General features: G+C 46.9%; 1 protein-coding gene, 1 long non-coding RNA gene and 5 other non-coding genes across 9 annotated transcripts in view; 5 read left to right on the top strand and 2 right to left on the bottom strand.

Annotated features, from left to right (window-relative positions):
• The window catches only part of TTF2 (transcription termination factor 2), a 39,419-nt gene extending 33,516 nt beyond the window's left edge, over positions 1-5,903 (top strand). For all 3 annotated transcript variants that reach the window (XM_039497945.1, XM_039497936.1, XM_039497926.1), the window contains exons 20-23: positions 71-224; positions 2,655-2,737; positions 4,760-4,834; positions 5,520-5,903. In XM_039497945.1, coding sequence (XP_039353879.1) covers positions 71-224; positions 2,655-2,737; positions 4,760-4,834; positions 5,520-5,664 — 457 coding nt within the window. In that variant the 3' untranslated portion in view covers positions 5,665-5,903. The remainder of the gene's footprint in view (positions 1-70; positions 225-2,654; positions 2,738-4,759; positions 4,835-5,519) is intronic.
• A 4,729-nt stretch (positions 5,904-10,632) lies between these two features.
• Positions 10,633-10,715, top strand: TRNAL-CAG. The gene has a single exon. It is a non-coding gene; the product is annotated as a tRNA-Leu (tRNA).
• Positions 10,716-13,685: 2,970 nt separating this feature from the next.
• TRNAS-AGA lies at positions 13,686-13,767 on the bottom strand. The gene has a single exon. It is a non-coding gene; the product is annotated as a tRNA-Ser (tRNA).
• A 383-nt stretch (positions 13,768-14,150) lies between these two features.
• Positions 14,151-14,224, top strand: TRNAI-AAU. The gene has a single exon. It is a non-coding gene; the product is annotated as a tRNA-Ile (tRNA).
• Positions 14,225-14,836: 612 nt separating this feature from the next.
• Positions 14,837-14,910, bottom strand: TRNAI-AAU. The gene has a single exon. It is a non-coding gene; the product is annotated as a tRNA-Ile (tRNA).
• A 751-nt stretch (positions 14,911-15,661) lies between these two features.
• Positions 15,662-25,399, top strand: part of LOC120381902 — a 14,498-nt gene continuing 4,760 nt past the window's right edge. The window contains exons 1-2 of the long non-coding RNA XR_005588179.1: positions 15,662-15,728; positions 19,158-19,209. This is a non-coding gene — a long non-coding RNA (uncharacterized LOC120381902). The remainder of the gene's footprint in view (positions 15,729-19,157; positions 19,210-25,399) is intronic.
• Positions 16,852-16,923, top strand: TRNAH-GUG. Its single transcript has one exon. It is a non-coding gene; the product is annotated as a tRNA-His (tRNA).

Genomic DNA, 25,399 nt, shown 5'->3' with positions numbered 1-25,399 from the left:
GGCAAGACACTACCATAGTAGGGTTGTTACAATATATCTGATGCTTGTTTTGGACTCTGTCTCTCTTCAGTGTCATTGTATCTCAGTGGACTAGCATGTTGAAGATTGTGGCAGTGCACCTCGAGCGTCAAGGGCTGAAGTATGCTACAGTGGATGGCTCTGTCAATCCTAAGCAAAGGATGGATTTGGTGGAGGAGTTCAATAACAATCCCAAAGGGCCTCGGGTATGAACTGGGATCAGGAAAGCTGTGTTCAATGCAGCTATTAGTAGCTGGGGTAGTTACTTTTCTTTATGATTGGATTTGCTGGGCCAGATTCTATATCAGGCATCAAGATGTGTGTTCGTGGTGGGAGGGTGTAGCTCTAAAAGCCAGATGTCCGTAAATGGGAGCAGTTCTGGTATAGACACTATTTGGTGTTATACTGTAATCTTCCATATTAAGAATGCCTGGCTCTCAGGCAAGTTAAAGGCTTGCTGGTACCCAATCATACCAAAGTCTCTGCTAACATTAAACTGTCTCTGCAAGATTGGGAGCCTGTGGGATAGGCAATTCACGTCAGGCAGAAACTCTTCCTAGCTTACCCCACTGCAGACTGATGACATCAAAGATGTATTGGGTCATGCTACTCCCATGACATGGGAGCCATTGTAGGATTGTTCCCGACAGCCTCTTCTCCCAGTACATGTGGTACTTCATGCAAAACCTCAGTTGTTCAGTCACCTACCACCAATTTATGGAAGGGAGGCGGATGTTAGGTTCACTTACAAACAGAGCCAAATGAACACTACAGTGTTCATTAGACTTCACATGCTGATCCAAGTCTAAGGACAAGGATGCTAAGTTGGTGGGGGAGAATTCACACTTCACCTCTGTCTAAAATGGAGTGGCCCAATTGAGACATTTGTAACTGGCTCATTCAGATTGGGCCAAAATTTAAAAAAAAAAAAAAAAATCCAATGCCATGGCAGTTTGGAGATGAAGATTTCCATCTCATCTATGACAGCTTCTGAAATTCTGTCTACTGGAACTTCAGATGGCTGGGTAGACTGAGTGCAGGTTGAACATTTCTCTGTGCACATTATTTTTTCTAAACATTTTGTGGAAGTTTCTGCAATTCAAACTGGACTGGCTATTCCCTCTAGTGTAAATCCGTGTTTGGAAGGGGCAAATGCCACAATGAATCTGATGACATTTTAACTAGTCTAAGGCTATGTCTACACTACAGACCTTACAGTGGCACAGATGTACCACTGCAGCTGCACCACTGTAAGGTCTCCCGTGTAGCCGCTCTATGCCGATGGGAGAGAGCTCTGCCGGCATAATTGAATCATCTCCAACAAGCGGCGTTAGCTATGTCAGCAGGAGAGCATCTCCTGCTGACATAGAACTGTCCACACCGGCACTTTTGTCAGTGAAACTTACGTCAGTCCGGGAGATGTTTTTTTCACACCCCTAACTGACAAAAAATTTTACCCACAAAAGTGCTAATGGAGACAGTCTTACTCACTGGAGGTTTGGGAGAGCCACAGGCTGATATCTGCAAAATGGATCTTTGCTCCTTGCAGTTTGTAACCTCAAACCAAATGGCACTGGGTCCCCTGCCAGTGGAGATGTTAAAGCAGTGCAGGATACCAGCTTCCCTCAAACAAGCAGTTATTAGGTCCCCCGATCTAGCAGTCATCTCTTGATCTCTACCGTCTGACTGTTAGTGTCCTCAGTGAGATGAGTTAGAAGAGGTATTGATCCATTTCCTAGTGCACAGGAGATCCACATTGCCAAAACTCACAAAATGGATGGTAACGGAACTTCCTTCACACTTAGATGTCATCCCTCCCAATCAGGAGAAATATAGTGATGCATGGGGGAAGCCTGCCCTAGTGCTCTCCAGGCTGTTCAGTCTTGTAGATAGGTTCAGTCTCCAGGGTTGTCAATCCAAGTTCTGCTGCACTAAATATACACAGGCAAGGCAGTCGGTGTAATCTCTGTCTTGAACCAAAATCTAGATTAAATGGGGCATTAACTTGTTTGTGAATGGACCCCTTAAAGCAGAGAGATTTTACCTCTATATTTGCACTGGCGCCACCACTGCTGGAATACTGTATCCAGTTCTGTTGCCCACAATTCAAGAAGGAAGTTGATAAGTTGGGGAGGGTTCAGAGAAGAGCCACAAAATTATTGAAGGATTAGAAAACATGCCTTATAGTGATAAACTACATTAAATAGACTGAGCTCTTTGAGTCTAACAAAAATAAGGTTAAGGGGTGGCTTGATTATATAAGTATCTACATGGGGAACAAATATTTAATAATGGACCCTTCAGTCTAGCGGAGAAAGGTATGAGGATCCAATGGCTGGAAGTTGCAGCTAGACAAATTCAGACTGGAAATAAGATGTACATTTTGAACAGTGAGAGTAATTAACCATTGGAACAATTTACCGAGAGTTGTGGTGGATTCTCCATCACTGGCCATTTTTAAATCAGGATTGGATGGTTTTTCTGAAAGATCTGCTCTAGAAATTAATTTGGGCAAGTTCAATGGCCTCTATTATACAGGAGGTCAGTCTAGATGATCACAACATTCCCTTTTGGCCTTGGAATAGATGAATCTATGAAAGTAACCTGCCTTTCTGACTTATTGTTCTTTGTTGAAGGTGATGTTGATCTCGCTCCTGGCTGGCGGCGTTGGCCTTAATTTAATTGGAGGAAACCACCTCTTTCTTCTTGACATGCACTGGTAAAGTGAGATGGAAACTTTGAGGGTAGATTGGCTCTTTACTTCAGCATGGGTAACATGAGTGCTTACAAACTGCAAGAGAGAAGGATGTATCTGGTTGAATGGTAAAACATATAGTCCTACTTTTCCATTCCTGAAATTACTTGCCTGTCAAGGCAAAATGTTTTTCAAATGAAACTTTCAAGAACAATTCAACTCATGGCCAGTCTGACACCCAGTATTGTGAAAAATGGCAGTAAAGCCCCACTTGGTAGCTAAAACAAACCATTAACGTGAATAAGAACAACACAGAGGATAAATGCTTAGTCTTTACCACAAAAGCTATTAGAGAGATGCCAATCCCAGAAGTAATCTGTTCTGAAAATAAAAATATCTGAGGCCAGGGGGCTTGTTTTGGAACAAATTGATAAGTGACAGATTTAGAAAGCAGCCAGTCACCATGACTGGAGAGCTCTGTAGGAATGTGAGAATGGAGTGTCAGAGCTACTAACAAAAATATGCAATCATATAAATCAGCTGCTTATATTGCAGGACTGTAGGGGAGCAATCATTCTAACTTTTAGTAGAATTATGGTAGTGCCCAAAGGCCCCAGTCATGAATCAGGGCCCCATTGTGCTAGGTGTTGTACAAATACATGAGAGATGATCCTTACCTAAGACTAGAGAAGACTTTTAAGGAACTTTTGAAGAGATCTAACAAAGTGAAATGAATAGTAACTCAATGATACGTGAATATTAATATTGACAAGTGCGAGGTAACGTGCATTGCATAATTTGAACAACTCAGACAAGTTGCAGGGTTCCAAAGTTGCTAACTTCTTGGAGGAAAAAGAATTAAGCTTGCCACAGTGACATCTAATGAAAGTACGCCACCAAATGTTAGGATGTATAAGGAATAGAATGCAGAGCAACCCTAGGAACATTAAAGTTTTGTTATGTAAGTCAGTGGTATACCTTCCTCTGGAAGACTGTTCCGTTCTGGCCATCAAAAAAAACAAAAAAAGGGTGTGGTGAGAGAAGAAATAGATGGATTTCAGAGCTAGTTTACAAACTGAATGATCTTGTAGATACCTAGAGAGAAAATGATTAAAGGCATAGAGAAAATCCTTTGTGCAGAGAGACTGGAAGGATTTGCACTCTTCAGTTTAGAGAGAAGAATGAGAGTGGATGCAGTAGAGAGAAACAAAACAAAGAATGTTATAGAGAAGGTAAATCAGCCTGTCCCGTCTTACCCTCGCTCATAATACAAGAAAAAAGGAGCAGTCGATGCAATTGAAAGACATCAAATTTAAAAACTGATAAACGGAAGTACTTATTTTTTACCAATGTGCAATTAACCTCTGGAATTCTTTGCCACTAGATGTTGAGGCAAGAACTAAGGATGCCAAACTGTTTGACATTTATGTGGATAATTACAGCATCCATAGTTGCATTAGCTAGCTTTAAAAAAACAAACAAACAAAACCCCTCTTAATCTTCAGGATATAAGCCAACTACTAAGCAATAAAGGTAAGGAAGACATTTCTATGACGGGTAGGTTATACTTTAACTGTCCACTAGAGTTGGTGAAACAGAGGGATACGTTTTTCATTAAAATATTATTGAAAAAATTGTCCCTTTTTATATTAAAAAAAAATCAGGATTTATAAATTTATGACCAGCCTTATTATTTATTATGCAGTTTCTTGCACCTTCCTTTGAAGCACTTGGTACTGGCCATGATCAAACAGAAAAACGAGACAAGATCGACCACTGGTCTGATTTCTGGTATAGCAATTCCTGTGTGTAATGCAAGCGGCAATGGGGAAGGTGGTAGACCTTCAGCAGGGGTGTAGGGAGAATCTGATTTGCAGTGCATTGTCTGGTATTCAGAACAGTAAGGGAGCTAGGGAGGAGGTCACGTTTCTTGTATAGAGGGAATAATGGGGAGAGGGACACACGAGCTGAGGATAAGGACTTGTCTTCATTGTTTCTAAGATTAACAAGCCACTAGACTGTCTGAGCAGTTTTCTTACCTTGCAGGAATCCTGCACTTGAAGATCAGGCATGTGACCGTATATACCGAGTGGGGCAGAAGAATGATGTGGTGATACACAGGTCAGGGTCAGCTGTTCTAAACTCGAGTTAGCAGTGCACGTGACAGGCAACAGCCTTCTAAAGTCTTGGCTTCGATGAGGGGTGACATGGGCTTGCTTTGATGTTTGTTTCTGAACTTCAGGGCTGTGCACAGGATACAGAGGCCGCATTATATGAATGTTTCTGGAATTTGCCTCTTGATTGCTGATCTGAAATTGATTTTCAACAAGTCGAAGCCCAATACTGCTCTTTTCCTTTAATGGCTTGATGAATGCCTTGGGTCTCTCCACTGCAGAGTGCAATTCAGCCATCAGCCCATTTGCATTCATCAAGACACTCGTTATATGGACAAATATAGTTCCATGTGTTTAATATGGTCTTCAAACTCTTGATTCCAAATGTGGCCCTCTACTTTTGGAAACCCATAATATCAATAACGATGATTCAAGGAGGGATTGGTCAGGGACTCAGATTTCTTTCCTTATAATTAAAAATTTAAATTTCAAATTACAAACCTATAAACATTTAGTAGGATAAATGGTGGTGGCTGCAGTGTGTGTCTGACATTGGATGAGAGGTGCTATCCAAATGATTTGCTCCCCTTTTTTCTTGAAAACAAGGTGAGTCACTGGAAGTTGAAAGGGGGTGGAAGCTTGAAATGCTGATGTTTCCAGAAATTAGGATGATCTGGTGCTTTGGGTTTTAGGTTTGTCTGTGAGGAGACAGTGGAAGAAAAGATCTCACAACTCCAAACCAAGAAGAAAGATCTGGCTCAACAAGTGCTGTCGGGCACAGGAGACTCCATCACCAAACTCACCCTGGCTGACCTCAAAATTCTCTTTGGCATCTAACTGCCTCTTACAGCAAATAGCTTGAACACAATCCAGTGCCTGGAGGAAACCAGGAAGTTTTCAACAAAGGGCCTGTATTTAAAGAAGCTAGTTCTTAGGGGAGCAATAACTAGAATTGTTATAAAAACTGCTCCAGGAGGAGAAGCTACTGGATTTTTGAATTGTTTTATATTCAAGTTAGAAGCAGTATACAGTAAAGACCAATAAAACTATAAATAAATTGATTGTTTTAATACTTATGAGTCAAATTGATTCTCTTTAACTATAGAGAAATGTGCTTAACCCTCTCGCCCCCCCCCCCCCCCCGGACTAAAGAAGAGTATGGGATAGCAGAGGGGAGCAAAAAAGAGTGTGAGGTAGGAAAGAGCAAGAGGGTGGAGAAGAGGATGGGATGAATGGGAAGGAAGGAAAGATGTCGTTTTTCAGAGAAAAACACCAAAAGGGAAAATGACAGAAGTGAGTAGAATGGATCAAAATTGGAAAGGGAGGAGGAGAATAAAGCAATAGAAGAACTAAACTAAAAATTGTCTTTTTAAAACTTAACAAATTTTATTTATATTCCTTTGTACTTCTCAAGCGGATGGTTTATATCTAAGTGAGAGGTAGCTTCTCCCTGCTCCAAACAAATACATGCAAGTGGCAGGAATTTTACCCCCTTCTTGGGTTTCATTTACACTCGTACAAAGAAATTGAAATGAAATGGAAACTCCAGACCAGGCCTTCTCCCCAGGCTTGGATGCTCTTAGGGTTCCTCCCTGAGGACTGATCAGCCTACATCCTAGGTCCTTCCCACTTTATAGCAGATGCAGTAATAAGCTACTTGCAATAGTAAGTGTGTTTGCTGTCTGTTTTCTAGTAGGATCATCGTCTGCTAAAGAATGGGGTTTTTCAGGCAAACCCTCCCATCTTGTTACACTTGTTCTTCCTCTCCCACTTCCAAAGCCGTGCACACAGAATACACTTTGATTTCCTCTCCACTGCACATTTCCTTTGCGATCCAACTTCCAAAGACGCCTGCAACCATCACCACCAATTCTCTCAATAAGTGCACTTATAGACTGAAGAATTCAACAGATTTTGTCTCCACTTTTGCCAAAGACATAGTTTATTTCGCATACCATGTAATAAGTGACGCACAGAAGCAGTGGTATGAAACTGGGATTTCATTTCCTGTTCACACTCATCTCCTATGGATGGGTCAAAGTGATAAAAGATGAATACCATGTCACAGGACAGTGAGCAATATCTATTGTCTCTAATGATCTCTGTTAGAAGCTGTGGCATTTTTGGAGTGTGTAGGTTGGCTTCGGCTCAAGTCCTTCTCCAGATCCTCTAGAAATCTAAGGATTAGCCCGTAGAGTCCTCAGAACCTATGAGGTACTAGAGAAGGCCACCGCCACACGTGTTCCCATATAATATGAAATTTGCAAAAACCTGCAGTGCTATTCCATCCCCCACCTCCCCAGATCTACCTGAGGGGATGGAGGCAAACACTTATCAGTATTCACGCACATTGAATGTGTGCCCATAGCTCCATCCAGAGGGGAAGAGCTCTGACCTGTCTGCAGAATGGCTGTGGGGTTGCTGTAGGGTTAGAAAGGGGCAAATGGTTTATGTAACCCCTCCCCCTCATGTAAAGATCCCTAAATCCCCTACAAGGAGCACAGCACATCTCTTGTTTGACTTTTCCAGAGTCTTCAGGGACAATGTTTCCATTTTTTAAATTATGTATGCTGTCCAGCAAAATGGGGAGATAGGGATTAAAATCACAAACTTGGAAAATCTGATTCTATTCCTGCCAATCTAGGGTCACAATGTATTCTCCAGGGTAAACTAAAAATGTCCCATCAGGGAAGTTCCATCCCTTTCCCTGGAGAGGTTATTAACCTAGTCTAATTGGTCTCACCTTTTTAAGGGACGTTTCTGGACAGACGCACTAAGTATTCTTTTGTTGCATTGTATCCTGTTTGGATTATCTACGAGCTAGTTGGGCTGTTCTAAAAACTGTGTGTGACAGCCTAAGGCAGTGGTCCCCAACATGGTGCCTGCGGGTGCTATGGCGCCCGCCAGGGCATTTATGTGCACCTGCCTAGTGCCCAGCAGGGGATAGAAGCCGCAGCCCCGCGCCTGCCGGGGACAGAGAACTCTGGGGCTGGAGGATGCGGGCGCCAGTGTTCTTGGTCCCCGGCAGACACAGGGCCTCGGCTTAAGCCGGAGAGAAACCGCGGCCCCGCGCCTGCTGGGGACAGTGAACTCCAGGCTGCGGGCGCTGGTGTTCTCTGTCCCTGGCAGGCGCAGGGCTGCGGCTTCTCTCCGGCTTCCCGGGGCTGCAGGCGCCGGTGTTCTCTGTCCCCAGCAGGCGCGGGGCCGCAGCTTAAGCCAGAGAGAAACCGCGGCCCCACGCCTGCCAGGGACAGAAAACTCCAGGGCTGCAGGCTTCATTCTATGTTAAAGTAAGAATAATAAATATATTTGGACCAGCAGTTCAACAATGTTTAACTTTTTTAAAATAAGATGAAAATTGTTTATGATATTTATTTTGTAAAAACATCCTTAATGTTTCTTACAGGTAGATAAAAAAGAGCAAATTCACATGGTAAGGTGAAAGAGTAATTGCTGAATAATTTAATAACTTTTACATGTAAAATTACCCTTTTTATCTTATGGATTCATATATTATGTATATTAAATATGATGTTTTTCATATTATTTAATGTACAAATACAAAATAAGCCTCGAAAAATTGTTGGCGCCCGCCAGACTCTTCTGAAAACATGAATATGCTACTGGCCACAAAAAGGTTGAGGACCACTGGCCTAGGGTGTACCTTGCTGGAAGCCTTGCAGGGCCTGAGCAGATCCTGCCACATCCCTCCTCTTTGAGGCCCCCTGCTGGAAGCATTGCAGTCCTGCCACATCCCTCCTCAGAAAAAGGAGCAGTGAAGGTGAGTGCTCCAGGCCTGCCTAGAAAGACTGCAAAGAAGCAGGCTGAGGTAAAAGGAGCAGATCAGTTCCTGGCAGGGACCAGAGGAGTGAGGAAGGTGCTCCTTGCTGGAGCTCAAGGGAGAACCAGAAGATGGGTTCTGGTGACATTGGCATTCTGTAAGGAAGAACTTTAGCCCTGAGCTAAGGGTGAAGAGGAAGTGGTTCAGGGACTGCAGAAGCAGCAATGGAGTTAAAGGAAGCAGCACAGGCTAATACTTGTATGATCCCTGGGTGGGGACCTGGAATGCTGGGCAGGCTCAGGTCCCTCCACCAGCCACTGACAGGGTGTGCTAAGCCCCAAGAAGGGAATAAGACTTGTTTAGAGGCCCAAGCGAAGGCAGGACTTAAAGACTCTCTAGGGAGAAAGCCCTGGGGGCGGTGCTCTATACCAGGGCAGACATAGACTTAAAGCTAGCCTAGAAGGGGCTGAGGCTTGAGTCCAGAAACAGGACTCAAGACAGTAACAAGGGCACAGGGACAGGCCCTGTTGGACCTTTTACACCTTCATGTGTCTTGTTTTGACTACGTGTGACTTAGCTAGAGGGTTGAGCCACTGAAGACCTGCCTGACAAGGTTAGCAACTGGCCGGGGAAGTCGTGAGTAGAAACACCCTCTCCCCACTCAGCTAGTGGCTGGAAAGCCTTCAGGTGTAGTCAGAGCTATGGTTGATATCTATAGCAGGGCTGCCCAGAGGATTCAGGTGGCCTGGGGCAAAGCAATTTTGGGGGCCCCTTCCATAAGAAAAAGTTGCAATACTATATTCTTGTGGGGGGCCCTGGGACAAATTGCCCCACTTGCCCCACCTCTGGGCGGCCCTGATCTGTAGTGATATTTCCCAAGATGCCAAAGTCCTCCAGCAACAAGAAACTTGAGAATGTGATTTTCTTTATATTTCAGTTTAAAAAACAAGCAGGCAAAAGACGCAGCCTTTGAATATCATTAAAGGAGCAGTAGAGAGTAAATAATGTTTGATGGGACTTGACAATAACGATCAAATACTAACTTTTTAGATTTTGTCCTCAGTAATGGTCATAATAAAGCAGGTTTTTGTGTTAGAGGCACAAAGGGTAGGAGCAAGATATTTATTTTCTAAAACTGTCACTAACACAAATGTCAGTCCATGTATAGGAGCCCTGATGTTATCTAGATATTCTAATGAATAGTAGTGGAAAAATTATGAATGAGACCTTGCTTTCATTTTTTACTATTACTTATAAAACAAAAGGCTGAATTAATTGTAGGTTTGAATTGGCTCTGAGGGATGTCTTCATTTTTCTATCTACGTTGTCGATAAGTGATCTCTTCTTAATAGAAATTCTGATAGTACTCCCCTGGAATCTTTTTCTGCAGTTAAGTAGAAATAATGCAGAACACACTAGTCCATGCCAGGGCCACGATCACTAAAGGTCTTAAGTAAACATTTTTAAATCAGTACCAAATCTTATAGGAAGTAACGATTTGCAGGTGACAATGACTGAATATGTGCCAGGAAGTGACTGGTTACTGTATTTGAAGGATGAATTGAATCCCCGGTGCTCTGAACAGCAGAAAGTAATCAATTATCTAGCACTAAAGGAAAGGTGCTTCCTAATGTCACTGAATGTTTCACATCCCAAGTATCTAAGTCCTGTGAGCTATAATCAGGCCGGGTAGAGCAGTCAGTATGCCTGTATCAATTATGTGAGTGACAAAACCAACCCTAGTATCTTCTATACTAGGAACCCACAATGAACTGTCTTATTTTTACGAAGCGATACACATATATACTGTATGTTACTCCGGAAGACGTATGGAAATGTGTGAGAGGAGAAGGTCACAAAGTGACAGCAGTACCCGGAAATCTGCCCTGCTAGAATTTGCTACTGAGGGAGAGAGCTTAGAAAAAAGTACATAGCTCATTGAGGAATCTAAATACTAAGAAAAATATAATTAGGATGAACCCATTAAACATTTCTACCTGTAGAGCTACTTTTTTTTCACAGCTGTCAGGATGGCCGAGCGGTCTAAGGCGCTGCGTTCAGGTCGCAGTCTCCTCTGGAGGCGTGGGTTCGAATCCCACTTCTGACAACAGAGCTCTCTTTTTCTTGAATTTGCTCTCTGAAGCAATATTCTAAGGTTTCAAAAGTTTTGAATATAGAAATCTGTCTCTCTAGAAATGCGATTTAATATTTTCCTCCACATTCTTTAAAATCTGCACATCAAGAGCCTTGGCTGAAGGAACGTGGTTGATGTACAATAAGAAGAATGAGAGACAGACCTTTTAATTGTCAATCTAAGCCAAGCAGGTGAGGTAGAATTTTAGGCTTTCCCAGCTCTCAGTTGGCGTTTTTACAACAGCAAAACTAATAACTGTCTTCCTACACTGGTCATTAATGGTGTAAGTTGGACCACTGTTAATCCACTAGTGTTGACAGTGCCCTGGGATTTTCACCAGCTACTCAGGCAAATCTGCTGATTGCTACCTACGTTGGCACTTGTACCATTGGTTCATCAGCTAAAATATGGGTTCTTATTTTGCAAGAGTAGCTAAAGCTGGTAGGACCAGCATGGAAAAAGTTATCTCTGAGGATATGTCTACACAGCAGTCAGGAGGTGCAACTGCAGATCAGGTAAATATGCCCGAGCTGGCTTCTCAAATAACAATAGCAGTGTAACCCTGGCAGCAGGGTTGTATTTGGAAGTCTAGCGTGTGCCAAATGGTGTGTGAGACTTCTGCATTAAGGCAAGAGACTAGGCTGTGGGAGGGTAAGACCGTCTGTATTATGGAGAGAGGCATTAAGAAACACAATGGTAGCTCTAGGTGAGGGATTGGAGCGGGATCAGCTTTTTGTGCTCAGGGAGCGTAGCATGCAGCCATGGCTAGTCATAATCCACTGGTGCTCTTTGCAAGGGCATGGGTATTAGGGACTGCTGGGGAAAGGTTATGAGATAATGGCTGCCTGACCTGCTGCCACCTTAAGGGGACATGGGCTGGGGAGGGTTGTTAAGTTAAATGCAGTTAACAATGAGGGGGTCACGCCTGTGACATCATGAAAGGTGAGAATGTTTTCACTCAGGTTGTGAACTGTGGGCTAAAAAGTCTGAGCATTTTAAACTTAACATAAGAATAGCCACACTGGGTTAGATCCATGATCCAACCAGACCAGTATCCTGCTATATGCTTCAGAGGGTGTGAACAGAAGAGGGCAATTTTCAAGTGGTCTTTTCTCTCTCGTCCAGGCCCAGTTTCTAGCAGTCAGCAGGACATCCAGAGCCGGGGGTTGCCTATCTACCCATCTTGGCTAATAGCCACCAGTGGACTCCATGAACTTATCAAATTCTTTTTTTTAATCCCAAATTATACTTTCGGTTGTCACAGCATCCCCTGGCAATGGGTTCCGTAGGTTAACTGTGCATTGGGTGAAGTACTTCCTTATGTATACGTTAAACCTGCTGCATATTAAGTTCAAGGGGTGGCTCTGGGTTCTTGTGTTATGTGACGCGAAAAATAACCCTTCCCTATTCACTTTCGCCTCACCATTCATGATTAATAAAGTAACAGAAAATCCCCAGCAGATGCCATTGTGACATCACTCCTGATGCCAAGGAAATAGACCGGAAACAGCTTTGCCCTCTTGTGAGCTGAACAAGGCAGCGACAGGAAGGTGTTGGATAGCTCGATTAGTTCAAGTGTGGTGCTAATAATGACTCTGTTGAGGGTTTGATTCGCTGGGCGCGTTTTGTATTATTTGGTTACAGCAGGAAATAAAATTTCATTTGCTTTTTATTTTGGAAAGACCAAAACACAATTTCAGTCTCCTCCTAGGGTCACAATCCTGGCTTCACCGCTCATTCCTGTCTCGCCTTGTGCTTTAAGCGATGTATAGCCTGCTACGTAAGGAGGCAATAGCCACAGCTGGGCAAGCCCCTGCTGCTGCCTCAAGGACAGAGGAAACCTTTGGCTAGGAGAAACGCTATCTCAGTAACGTTTGGCTGGGCTACAAATGATCATCAAGCAGTGAAACAGCGCTTCAGTAGCTCGTTCGCTAGCTCAGGGTTTGCTTGAGTGCTAGCGACCCCCTGACTCTCCCAGACAGGGTCGGATCTGAAAATGCCTAGTGAAGCAGCTCACCTGTGTTGCTTTGCCTCGACTGGTACGTACAGTAAGCTGTGAGGGGGGGCGAGTCTCCCCAGCCAAGGCGTGAGCCTTGCCGCTGTGCTTGTAGGGGGGTCTCCAGGCATTTGCAAACGAGAGGGACTAGACAGACGCGTTAACCAGCTGAGCCAGAGTGCCCAGTGCGGCGTATAGGGGCCACTAATGCCGATGCCCAAAGGCTAAAGGTTGCTGAGCCCAATATATTTACTGGTTTTTGCACGTGGCTTTTAATTCCCGTGTCCTTCCAGTAACTCGTCATTCTGTGTCTGCAAATGCCATTTCTGTCCCTCGGAGGTGAGCTGAGGGGCAAGCAAGGGGTTCACCCCTAAGCAGTGAGGAGGACAGGGCAATTGCTGCAAAGCAAGCAAAGGAGGGGAGTGGGGAGTGACATTGTTAAAGGGGCAACTCAGACAAAGAATTCAAAAAAAGAACAGGAGCACTTGTGGCACCTTAGAGACTAACACATTTATTTGAGCATAAGCTTTTGTGGGCTACAGCCCACTGCTTCGGATGCAACAAAGGATTCAGGCTGCCAGCTGCTCCAGGGAGATAAAAGGGTGAATCCGAGGAGTTATACTTTCTGCTAGCGCCTGGGGGGGTCCCGGCGAAGATCAGACCTACCTGTTCTAATCCCTCACGTTCTTGCTTTTGTTTTCCATTGAATTCCTGGGCTTCCCTTTGCCAGCTTTGGCCCTGAGGTTAAATTAACAGAATCCTCTCAACGGAGCCTCTCGCCAGGACTCTTATTTTAGAGTGTAATTTTGCTGCTGTCATGCATGATAAATTTATGATGAGGATTTTGAGAGAGGCAGCTGGAACTGAGAACGGCTGCTTACTCCTGTGTCAGGGGCGAGAGGCAATAAACCTACAGGTAACAAAAACGGAATTAGCTAAAGATGACACGTAGTCGGCAGGATTCGAACCTGCGCGGGGAGACCCCAATGGATTTCTAGTCCATCGCCTTAACCACTCGGCCACGACTACTTACTGCACAGGGTTAACTGCTTCCCTCTAGGTGATTATCCAGGCACTTTAAGGGCTAAATTCTTCTTGCATTTTTGCCTCATCCCAGGCTGATACGTTCTAAACACCCTTCACTGAGCTTTTCTCACAAACCCTTACAAGAGAATGGGCCACCTCCCCGTGTCAACCGGTCCCCCAGCGCCGTTAGTAACTAACTGTGCTCACTCAATTCATGTGCGTGAGTTCATGTATTTCTTCAGCAACAGGCTCCTCAACGCGTGATTTAAGTGTTTCAAGTGTAGTAAAGTGATTCAGAAAATGGCATAGGCACATCAACTTTTGCCCTGAAAGACCTTTGTCCTGCTCTCCTGAACTACACACACGTGAAGCCCTTCCGCACGCCTGGCCGGTTAGCTCAGTTGGTTAGAGCGTGGTGCTAATAACGCCAAGGTCGCGGGTTCGATCCCCGTACGGGCCACAGCTTTTGCGCTTCGGGCATTTGCCCTGGGAGGGACGGAGCGGGGGGAGGAAGGTGGAAACCTTTTCATTGACCTTTGGGGACAGGCGGAAACAAACATCTGCACGGAACAAAAAGGGAAACCAAAAAAGTCAGACGCTTTTGCCGCAAGACTCGGGTGTAGAGCGCCCCCCCCCTACCCACGTGCGGGGCCCGAGTGCCCCCGCTTACAAAGGGTCTTGGGCAGCGGGTACAGGGCGAGCTCAGCCCCTTCCCGCCCCGCTAGCCCGGGCCGGGGGGGGGTCCCTGGCAGGAGGTGCAGGGGGCTGGGCAACGGGCCGCTTTCCCCGCCCGGCCCCAGTTCCGGAGTGAATGTGGGTTTCCCGGGGCTACAGGCTGCTGGGCGCGAAAGCAGGTTAATTATGGCCGGAGCGGAGCCTGCCTGGCTGCCCCCGCCCCAGCCCCGCAGCGAGCCGGGGGGTCAGCGCCCCGCGCTCCCGTCTCTGGTTAGCGGCGGCGAGGTGACTGCACCGGGAGCGTGTCCGGGAGTCCTGTCCCTTCCACGCAGCTTGTTTGTTTCCTCCTGTCCCCCGAGCGAAACGAAAAGGGCAAATGCCCGAAGCGCAAAAGCTGTGGCCCGTACGGGGATCGAACCCGCGACCTTGGCGTTATTAGCACCACGCTCTAACCAACTGAGCTAACCGGCCAGGCGTGCACAACTCCTTGCCGCTTTTAGCTCTGAAGAGAGCCACGGTATCGGGGGTGATTTGTCAGCCTGTGTCACTTCATCCAGCCAAAGCAGCGCTGTTACCCCTTTGAGGACCGGAGAAAGACTCCCGCGCACATCAGTGGCAAGCGAACAGGTCTCACAGCTCCTGCCAGCATTGGGGGGGGGATTCCCGAGGGCGGGGGGGACAGCAGCTCACCCCTTCTGCACTCCACTTATAGCTGCTTTGAAATGACCTTTCGCTTTAAAAGTACCTTCATGATTTGTTCTGGAAACGGCCACGTCAGTGATTATTCAATAATCTCCTTTAACATGTTTCCGGCCGGCTACTCTCTGAAATTCCCTAACACAAAGCACAGAGCGCTACAGCCTGCGCCCAGCTGACTCCTCCCCGGCCTACCCCCAGGGCCGGTGACTGACACCTCGCACGGGCTCCCGTACGGCAGCCAGGGCCCCCCCGAGCTCTAGCAATGGGAAGGGGCGAAGCGCGCAGGGTACCTGCTGCCCAAGCGCCCCTGTAGCGTGAGACACCCGCACCCAAGAGCGGACCTGGTGGGGCGGATCTAAGCGCTGCCTGCAGGGCGGGGAAATGAGTCTTTATACCGGCGTCTTCCCCACCAACTTCTCCTGTCCGCCTTCGCCTCCCACTGCGTCCCTGGCCCGGGGCTCGCGGGCATGAAGCGAAGTCTCCCGCCCCACCCCAACAGGAGCTGATGCGGTGCCTGGGGACTCCGCTTTCTTCCCTCCGCTGCGGAGCGCTGCCCAGGGGATGCCGACGTGGGGCAGCTGGTGGAAGCTGTAAGTCCGCTCACCTCCCAGCCCCCGCCAAGGGATAACGTAAATAATGAAATATATATATATATATATATGGAGCAGCGGCGACGAGGCGTGTGGTTAACTCGGGGTGCTGCTGCTGCTGCTGCTCCAGGGAAAGCGGTTAAGCCCGGTGCAGGAGCAAGGAGCTGTGGCACAGCGCGGATTGTAAAGCCCCGTGATACGGGCAGAGCAGGTCTCTTAGAGCCCAGCGCACATTCAAACACAACAAGCTCATTCCTCCTGAGTACCATGATAAGAAGCTCTGCTAGCAGCAGCTCCTCTTATAGGCGGGTGTTGTGCGAGGAGCTGTGTAGCCCCCAAAGGCAGCCTCCTGGGCTGGGCATGTCACGCATAGGCAGTGAGTTATATGAGCCCGTGGTGCCCACCGATATCCAGGAGTGTTAGCCCAGCTCCACCAGTGTTTGGGCTTATATTTAATCAGAGCCGTCCCATCCATAGGGCAGACCAGGGCAACCACCCCAGGCCCCGCGTTTCAGGGGCATGCGGGGTGCAGGGCAGCCTGCGGGGTTAACAGGGGTCCTAGGGCTGGCAGCAGTGGGGGCCCTGGCGCCGGCAGCAGCGGGCACCCCGGCTCCAGCCTGCCCCCCTCCGCCCTGCCCCCACCCCACTCCACCCCTTCCCCCAAACCCAACCCTGCCTCTTCCCGCCCCTGCTTCGGCCCCCATTCCACTGCTTCCCCCAGGCCCTGCCCCTGCCCTGCCTCTTTGCTGCTTCCACCTCCCCTCCCCCAAGTGATGCCAGGAGCTGGCGGGGCGGGACAGGCTGGGGCTGGGTTGCTTGCTGCTGCCGGTGCCAGGCCCCCTGCTAATCCCCCGGGCTGCCCTGGACCCCGCATCCCCCTGAAACACAGGGCCCGCCACCGCCAAAGCGCAGGGCCCAGGGGGTTGCCCCAGTCAGCTTCAGGACCTGCATGTGGGGTCACATTTCAGAGTCGCAAAGGGAAATACGCTGTCCAGGGGCATGAGGACTGTGACAGTAATGGGGAGACTTGAGAAATACCTGTGGCTGCGGGTGCGGTCAGTGGCCACCCCGTGAGCACAGAGCTGAACATGTTCTGTCTAGTTATTACATCAACAAGCAGCTGGCCATGATCGTATAGTGGTTAGTACTCTGCACTGTGGCTGCAGCAACCTTGGTTCGACTCCAAGTCATGGCATCTCCTTTTTGGGAGGGGATATCTTGCCACATGCCTAGTGGCTCAGCCTGATTGCGTCCATTTGCAGAGAGTCATCAGCCGGTCTTTAATTTCTGCTGGGTAAAGGAAAGTCAGTGGGGTTCATCCATCAGAAAAAGAGTACCAGGAATTCTTGCTGTACGCCAGGGTCCAAAAGCAGCACATTCCCTCCTGGAAAGGGCTGTGTTTCAAATAGGGGCGGCTCCAGGCCCTAGCGCGTGCTTGGGGCGGCATGCCGCGGGGGGCGCTCTGCCGGTCGCCGGTCGGGCGGCAGGCAGGGTGCCTTCGGCGGCATGCCTGCGGAGGGTCCGCGGGTCCCACGGCTCCAGTGGACCTCCCGCAGGGGTGCCTGCGGGAGGTCCACCGGAGCCGCGGGACTGGCGACCGGCAGAGCGCCCCCCGCAGCATGCCGCTGTGCTTGGGGACGGCAAAATGGCTAGAGCCGCCCCTGGTTTCAAATGTTCATCCAATGCACGTTGAATGGAAGGATCTGCGTGCCTGGGAGGCTGCGTCCCTCCAGAGGCGCTTGAAAAGCCAAAGGGGCCGTGGGTGAGTTTGCGATGAGGTGAGTCTGAAGTGTGGAAGGGGGAGGGTGGCAAGAGGAGGTTTTTCTGAGGAAAATGGGTGCTGCTGAGCTGGTAGGTGAGGGCAAGGTCCCAGTCGGGTGTTGTGTGAGGAGCTGTGTAGGCCCGAAAAGGCGTCCTGCTGGGCAAGGGCAGGTGAGGAGGGCCAGGGCTTTTCCCAGGGCTGTTTGTTGCTGCGGCCAAAGCCTTTAGGAAGCAGAAGAGGGCCAGGGGTGTTGTTGCCTGCTGGGGCCCATGGTATGGTGTACACTGACCATATCTGGTTCCTTGGAGATCCATGCAGTTCCCAGTCTTGCCCCTTTCCTTATTAATATAGTGGTGAGTATCCCTGCCTGTCAAAGCATCAGCAACTGCTAACTCTTTCCCTGGGCTGTATCTAATTTCCTGTTAATATTAAGAAATGTTAGCAACTATCTTTGGCCTTGGCTACACTTGAGAGTTACAGCGCTGTTGGTGGCTTTATACTGCTGTAGCTCACTCCCCGTCCACACTGGCAAGGCACATACAGCGCTGTATCTCCATGGCTACAGCGCTGCTTGTACTCCACCTCCACGAGAGGACTAAAGAGTATAGCGCTGCTGCTGCAGTGCTGGGGTGCCAGTGTAAACAGGGAATAATCTTAGTACGCTGTAACTGACCTCCAGAAGCTTTCCATCATCCTTTTAAGTAAAGATAACTCTCTTTGTTTTGTTGTGATGCCTCTGTTTGTTTTGTTGTGAACTTGGGGCGCCTGGAGCTGCTTATAAAAACAAAACAAAACACAGCCACTGTTTGCTGTGAATGAGCAGAGGAAGGGGGCTCCCTTTGGAACGCCCACAACTAGCGTTTGCTTGAAGAGAGGGGGAGAGAGGGAGCTTGAGGAGAGAAGCAGCACAGGGGGGCGGGAGGGAGAGGGGAGGGGTCTGTTTTGGCGTGGCTGCTTATCTGGTCTGTGAGGAAAAAAACAGTTACTGTTTGCCTTCAGTGAGTGAGGGGGCTCAGAACTTGCAGCTGCTGACACAGTGTCGGCTCCAAAAATCCACATCCACTCCCACTCTTACTCTGTCACACCCTACCCTTCCCTTCCCTTTTGAAAAGCACATTGCAGCCACTTGAATGCTGGGATAGCTGCCCATAATGCACCGCTCCCAATGCCACTGCAGCTATGGCCACGAGAGTGCGCTGGTAGCTGTCAGTGTGGACAGACTGCAGTGCTTTCCCTACACAGCTGTATGAAGACAGGTTTAACTCCCAGCGCTGTACAGCTGCAAGTGTAGCCATACCCTTTGAATCCTTGGTGGAGCACTGTGCAAAGCTTTTCTGAAAATGGCCTCAGGAGGCTTGTGGTCTGTTTCCAGAGCTACTTTTTTTTTCCTGTAGATAAACTGATGAAATTGAGTAATACTAAACATTATTTTCAACATTTATTTTCTTATCTGTGCATAGCTCTGGTGTGTAGTTGTCAGAGCTTTAGGGGCATAAGAAACAGGAGCTCCATTTTGCAGCAATACAACACCTAATCTGGTAGAACTTGCATCCGCTGATGCACTAACTGGTTCTTTGACATTAAAGTACTTCAGCACGGGTGCCCTTGTAAGCAATTATTTCAAGTGTTCATATTTCACCTCATGCCTTGGCATCTTTTCCCAACAGTTGTCTTAAAGGAGTTGTTGCTGTTGACTTGTAGGGGATAAAGTTGCCCAAGGTAAGTAACCACTTCAAAAAATCTTTGCAATTCGTCCTTGCTGGTTGGTGTGGCCATTTCAGTTATTGCAGAAATGTTTCAGTTGCCAGGTTTTACACCTTCTTTTGTCAAGTGATGCCTCAAATATTTTATCTCTGTCAGAGCCAATTTGCATTAGCTCTTGTTCAGTCATAGGTTCCTTTCATGACACCCTTCTAGAATGCTCTAGAGCCTTTCATCATGTTCTCAGCTGGTATTTCTCCACACTAGCATGTCATCTATATAATATTCAGCACCTCAAACCTTCAAATGGCTGATGGATCACGCTGGTACATTTGGGGAGCTGAACAGATCCCCAAAGGAAATCTGGTGAACCTGTACCTGCCCATTGGTGTGTTGAACATACAGAGTCTAGAAAAGTTGTCATCCAGCTGTATTTACCAAAATCCACTACTGGCAATTGAGACAGTGAAAATTGCAGCTTTTGCTAACTTTCTGGTGATTTCTCCTACTAAAGGCAATTGAAAATGTTTCCTTCATATTGCTTTATCCATATGTCTTGGATCCGAGCATACTTTTATTTCATCTCAGCCTGGTTTGTCTACAATTACTATAGAATTGACCCATTTTGCAGATTCTTGCACTTTTGTCATTACTTACAGCTGTTCCATGTGGTGCAATTATTTTTCTACTTTGTACCTTAATGTCACTGGAACTTTTTCTAGGTGCATGAATTACAGGCGGTACTTGTGAGTTCATCTTTATGGTGTGCTTACCTGGAAAGCACTTAAACCTTCAAATACCCCCTTGTATTCTTGAAATATATCCCAATGTCCTTCTGGTTCTTCCTTTACCATTCTCTTGGCACTAAATTTAAACTTGTCACAGCCTATCAGCCCAGTATAGTTTATGAGTCAGATTCTACTACCTGAAATTCCAGCAAATTTTGTATCCCAATACACATAGTCCAAGTTGCATTTACCACATACTTGCAGGTTTTCTGCTGAATAGGTTATCGATACTCAAGCTGTGAAGTGGTTTGGCCCTTAAAATGTTGTATAATTTTACAGACATAACACTGGCCTGTGGCTGTGGATTTAAAAACTCACGGTTTTGTGATCAGTAATGAGCAAATCCACATTCCACTCATCCTTGGGAGGCTCAGTACTCAGTATACGGAGGAACAGCTCTTATGAATGCTCATCTGCTTCTGTGAGGGTAAACATCTGTTTGCCATGGGACTTTTCCTTTCCAGAATTGCACATTTCAGCAAAATGATTGTGTTTGCCACATCTTCAGCATTCTTGCCCACACACAGGGCAGTTCCTTATGGTATGGCTACGGGCACATTTCTAACAACCTGCTCTTAGTCCTCATCCTCAAAGGAAAGCTGTACAACACTTTCAAAAGACGAACCTGGGAGCTTAAATTCATAATTCTGCTAGACACTAAAAATCATAGACTGAATAGCAACAAAGAATCCTGTGGCACCTTATAGACTAACAGACGTTCTGCAGCATGAGCTTTCGTGGGTGAATACCCACTTCTTCAGATGCAAGTGGTGGAAATTTCCAGGGGCAGGTTTATATATGCAAGCAAGAAGCAAGCTAGAGATAACGGAGGATGAGGCCCTGTTCTAGCAGTTGAGAGGAGAAACTGGTTCCCATTCACAGTCTTTGTTTAATCCTGAGCTGATGGTGTCAAATTTGCAGATGAACTGGAGCTCAGCAGTTTCTCTTTGAAGTCTGGTCCTGAAGTTTTTGCTGCAGGATGGCCACCTTAAGATCGAGGTTGAAGTGTTCTCCTTTGTATATTGCCATTCCTAATATCTGATTTGTGTCCATTTATCCTTTTCCTTAGAGACTGTCCAGTTTGGGGCATTGCTGGCATATGATGGCATATATTACATTGGTGGACGTGCAGGTGAATGAACCGTGATGGTGTGGCTGATCTGGTTAGGTCCTGTGATGGTGTTACTGGTGTAGATATGTGGGCAGAGTTGGCATCGAGGTTTGTTGCATGGGTTGGTTCCTGAGCTATAGTTACTATGGTGCGGAGTGCAGTTACTGGTGATAATATGCTTCAGGTTGGCAGGTTGTCTGTGTGGGATCATTGTCCAGGATGGGTTGTAGATCCCTGATGATGCGCTGGAGGGTAGCTGGGGACTGTATGTGATGGCCAGTGGAGTCCTGTTGGTTTCTTTCTTGGGTTTGTCTTGCAGTAGGAGGCTTCTGGATATAGTTTTGAGAATGCTTGGTGGAGATTTTGTAGGTGTTGGTCTCTGTCTGTGGGGTTAGAGCAGATGCCAGTGCTTGGCTGTAGACAATGGATCTTGTGTCCATCAATTATTTTTGGTTCAGGCTGAGGTTGATGGTGGGGTTGGGTCCAGATGATGAAGATGTCATCAATGTTGTTCCAGGTCAGCCATAAAAATATTGGCATATTTATATTGTCATCAAATTTGAAATAGTTGTGTCTGAGGATAAAGGCACAGAGCTCAGCAACCAGTTGTGCTGTGGCATCATCAGGTCTCAGTAGAAAGTCCACATTTCCAGACAGTCCTTCAGTGAGAGTTCCAATGCCTGAGATGATGGTTTGTGGATTTTGGGCAGTAGATAATCTGAGGGCAGTGGCCTGTAGAATTTGGTGTTGTCAGACCTGTTCATGATGACAACAGCACCTCCTTTATCAGCCTCTTTGATTATAATGTCAGGATGGTTTCTGAGGCTGTGGATGGCATTTGTTGTTTTTCCACAATTTCTGCCTGTGAAGCATTCAATGTATAGGTCCAGACTGTCATTTCGACTCTCAGGAGGAGTCCATGTGGAGTTCTGTTGGTGGGAGGGTAACTGTGTATCAGTGCGCTGTTCAGTGTTGCCCTGAAAGTATTCAGAACTGTATCATGTTGGTGGGGATGGCATTCTTCTGGGCTGAGTGTGTGGTTGGATAGATTGACGATATTGCTGGGTGGGTTACCCATGTGGCAGGTAGGAGATTAGACAGCTTACAGTCCTTTTTCCTTTGTAGAGAGGTGAAGTGAGTGATGTAGATCTCCTGTCTTATTTTAGTGAAGTCCGTTTGTATGGAAGTTTGGTTATTGATGAGAGTCTCCAGGTTGGAGAGCTCTTCACCAGTAACTGCACACCGCACCATAGTAACTCTAGCTCAGGAACCAACCCATGCAACAAACCTCGATGCCAACTCTGCCCACATATCTACACCAGTAACACCATCACAGGACCTAACCAGATCAGCCACACCATCACCGGTTCATTCACCTGCACGTCCACCAATGTAATATATGCTATCATATGCCAGCAATGCCCCTCTGCTATGTACATCGGCCAAACTGGACAGTCTCTAAGGAAAAGGATAAATGGACACAAATCAGATATTAGGAATGGCAATATACAAAAACCTGTAGGAGAACACTTCAACCTCCCTGGCCACACAATAGCAGATCTTAAGGTGGCCATCCTGCAGCAAAAAAACTTCAGGACCAGACTTCAAAGAGAAACTGCTGAGCTCCAGTTCATCTGCAAATTTGACACCATCAGCTCAGGATTAAACAAAGACTGTGAATGGCTTGCCAATTACAGAACCAGTTTCTCCTCCCTTGGTTTTCACACCTCAACTGCTAGAACAGGGCCTCATCCTCCCTGATTGAACTAACCTCTCTAGCTTGCTTCTTGCTTGCATATATAAACCTGCCCTGGAAATTTAGTGGGTATTCACCCACGAAAGCTCATGCTGCAGAACGTCTGTTAGTCTATAAGGTGCCACAGGATTCTTTGTTGCTTTTACAGATCCAGACTAACACGGCTACCCCTCTGATACTTGATAGACTGAATAGAGACACTGGATTTATAGTTTAATAATCTGTAACCCATTTAACACCCCTTCTCAGCTGCCTTTGTCCCCTCCCAGCTGTGATAGAAGAGGTGTTAACAGGCCACTTCACCTTGAACCGTTCCCTTGAAATCTGTGTTAACTACTTATGCTAAACAATCTGTTCCATCTTGTATTTACCTGTGACCATTTGAGTAGGTTTCCCAGACCAGAAGAAGAACTCTGCATATGCTTGAAAGCTTGTCTCTCTCACCAACAGAAGTTGGTCCAATACAAGATAGTACCTCACCCACCTTGTTTCAGCTAACAGTGAAGGCATTTAAACTATCACTGTTGGCATTTGAATCAGTACCATTGAAATGAGTAGGGTAGTTCACACCTCAGAGGTATTTTTTCAGGCTCTGTGCAAACTCAGGCAGAGGTCTCTGCATGTTATACTCACTTCCTGGTCTGAAGGTTTTATTTTTCTCATCCATACCAGCCAGAGATTTACTGCTTTTAAAATGAGAGCAAAGACAGAAGGAGGGTTGAGAACTCCCCACCCCGTCACTGCTGCTAGCCAGTCCTTTGCAGCCAGACACTTTGGGAATGCTGCTGTAAAGTAAATATGTGGGGCTATATAGCTTCTATGGGGGGGTGGCATGCTTTTTAGCTTGTGTAGGCAGACCTAGTTGCACACACCAGGGGCTCCTTACACCCCTCCATTCTGCCCCAACTCCTGATGTCCCACTCTCCCATCCCCCTCTCTTTCAGGGACTTCCCCACTATTTCTCCCACTCTCCCCTCTAGCAGGTGTTGTGAACCCCACTCTTTCCACATCAGGGTCCTCCATTCTTTTCCCCATGTCAGCAGCTCTACATGTACCCTCATTCCCACTTCCTCCCATGCCCTCTAGTTCCCTCGTCCCACCAGGGCAGGGGCTTTGTGTGCCCTCACTCCTCTAAACCAGGGTCCTCCTATCTCCCCCCAACCACCAAAGGAATGTCCCCATTCCCCCATACCAGTTTCCCCCAGAGGTTCTGCCAGGGGTTCTGTGTGCCCCCTCTCCCCCCTTCCCTCCACAACAGGGTCCCCCATTCTCCCTACCTTGCCAGGGGCTCTGTGTGTCTCTCCACCTTTCTTCCCTCCCACACTGGAAGGGAGGTGTGGAGAGCAGGCTTTGAGTAGGCCGTGACTGGGGTGAATGCCAGCCTCTCTTCATTTCCTAAAAGAACAGGAGTACTTGGGGCACCTTAGAGACTAACAAATTTATTTGAGCATAAGCTTGAAGTGGAATTTTCCACTGCATGCATCTGATGAAGTGGGCGTTAGCCCACGAAAGCTTATGCTCAGATACATTTGTTAGTCTCTAAGGTGCCACAAATACAAACACAAATGACATGAGGGACAGTTAGGAGTCTGAAGCTGCGGATTGAATACTGTGGATGCTGTAAATCACTCAAAGGGAAAAAGCATGATGAAACTGATCTGGGGAAACACAGCCAATGCACTCAACCTTTGAACTGCTCCAGAGAGATGATGAGGCAAAAGGAATAGCTCTCTGGCTAGCCCCTTGTGGGAATTCCTGCCAAGGCTCACAGCAGTGTGTTCATGAGGGCTGTTAAAACCATCCAGATTTCCTTAGTGAAGGGATTTGGATTAACACAACAATCCCAGCAAAGTCTCTCTGTTGGGGCTGGGTGACCCATTCTTTAGATTAATTTGCCAATATCCCTGATGATAAAGTTTCTTGCAAATTACATAGCAGCATGTGAAATGGCCTCTCTTTAGAAGCAAGGCCTCTTAACTGCTGGGTTGAAAAGAGTTATGGGAAAAGCCAGGAGAAGTGGGAGTGGCTGCTTGTTTCTGTGGCTTGGGGGAAAATAAATCTGCTGGCAGCAGAAATAAAACTAATTGGAACACACACCTAGTAGGATTCAAACCTGTCTAGGGAGATCCCAATTGATTTCTAAGCCATTACCTTAACCCCCCTCAGCCAGAGCTACCTGGTACAAGCAGGTACTTGCTTCCTTCCTGCTGATGTCTCCACAGCCTGGTTCTTTTTGTGAAAAATACATCCATACTTTCCTTAGCTCTAGCTGTTACTAACCTGAGGCTACTACGTTGCAGCACATCAAGGAAGTCCCTGACATTTCATCAACATTCTTTTAGTTTGCTAACTTTACATACTCAAGACTAAAAGTGTGGAGGAAAATATCTTGGGGAAGGTGAGCTGCTGGCTACTTGGAGAGGATGGGGGAGTTTACAAGGAGGGAGGGAAACTGAAGAAATCATAGCAATTCTTCTTAATAATTCACTGAGTGATTGTAAAACTCAGATCTCTTCCCAGCTACCTGTCTCCTAGAGCAGCCTAGGAAATGCA

The sequence above is a fragment of the Mauremys reevesii genome, linkage group 1, assembly GCF_016161935.1.
Source record: "Mauremys reevesii isolate NIE-2019 linkage group 1, ASM1616193v1, whole genome shotgun sequence".
Classification (NCBI taxonomy): Eukaryota; Metazoa; Chordata; order Testudines; family Geoemydidae; genus Mauremys; species Mauremys reevesii.
This window is presented reverse-complemented; position numbering and strand designations above follow the sequence as displayed.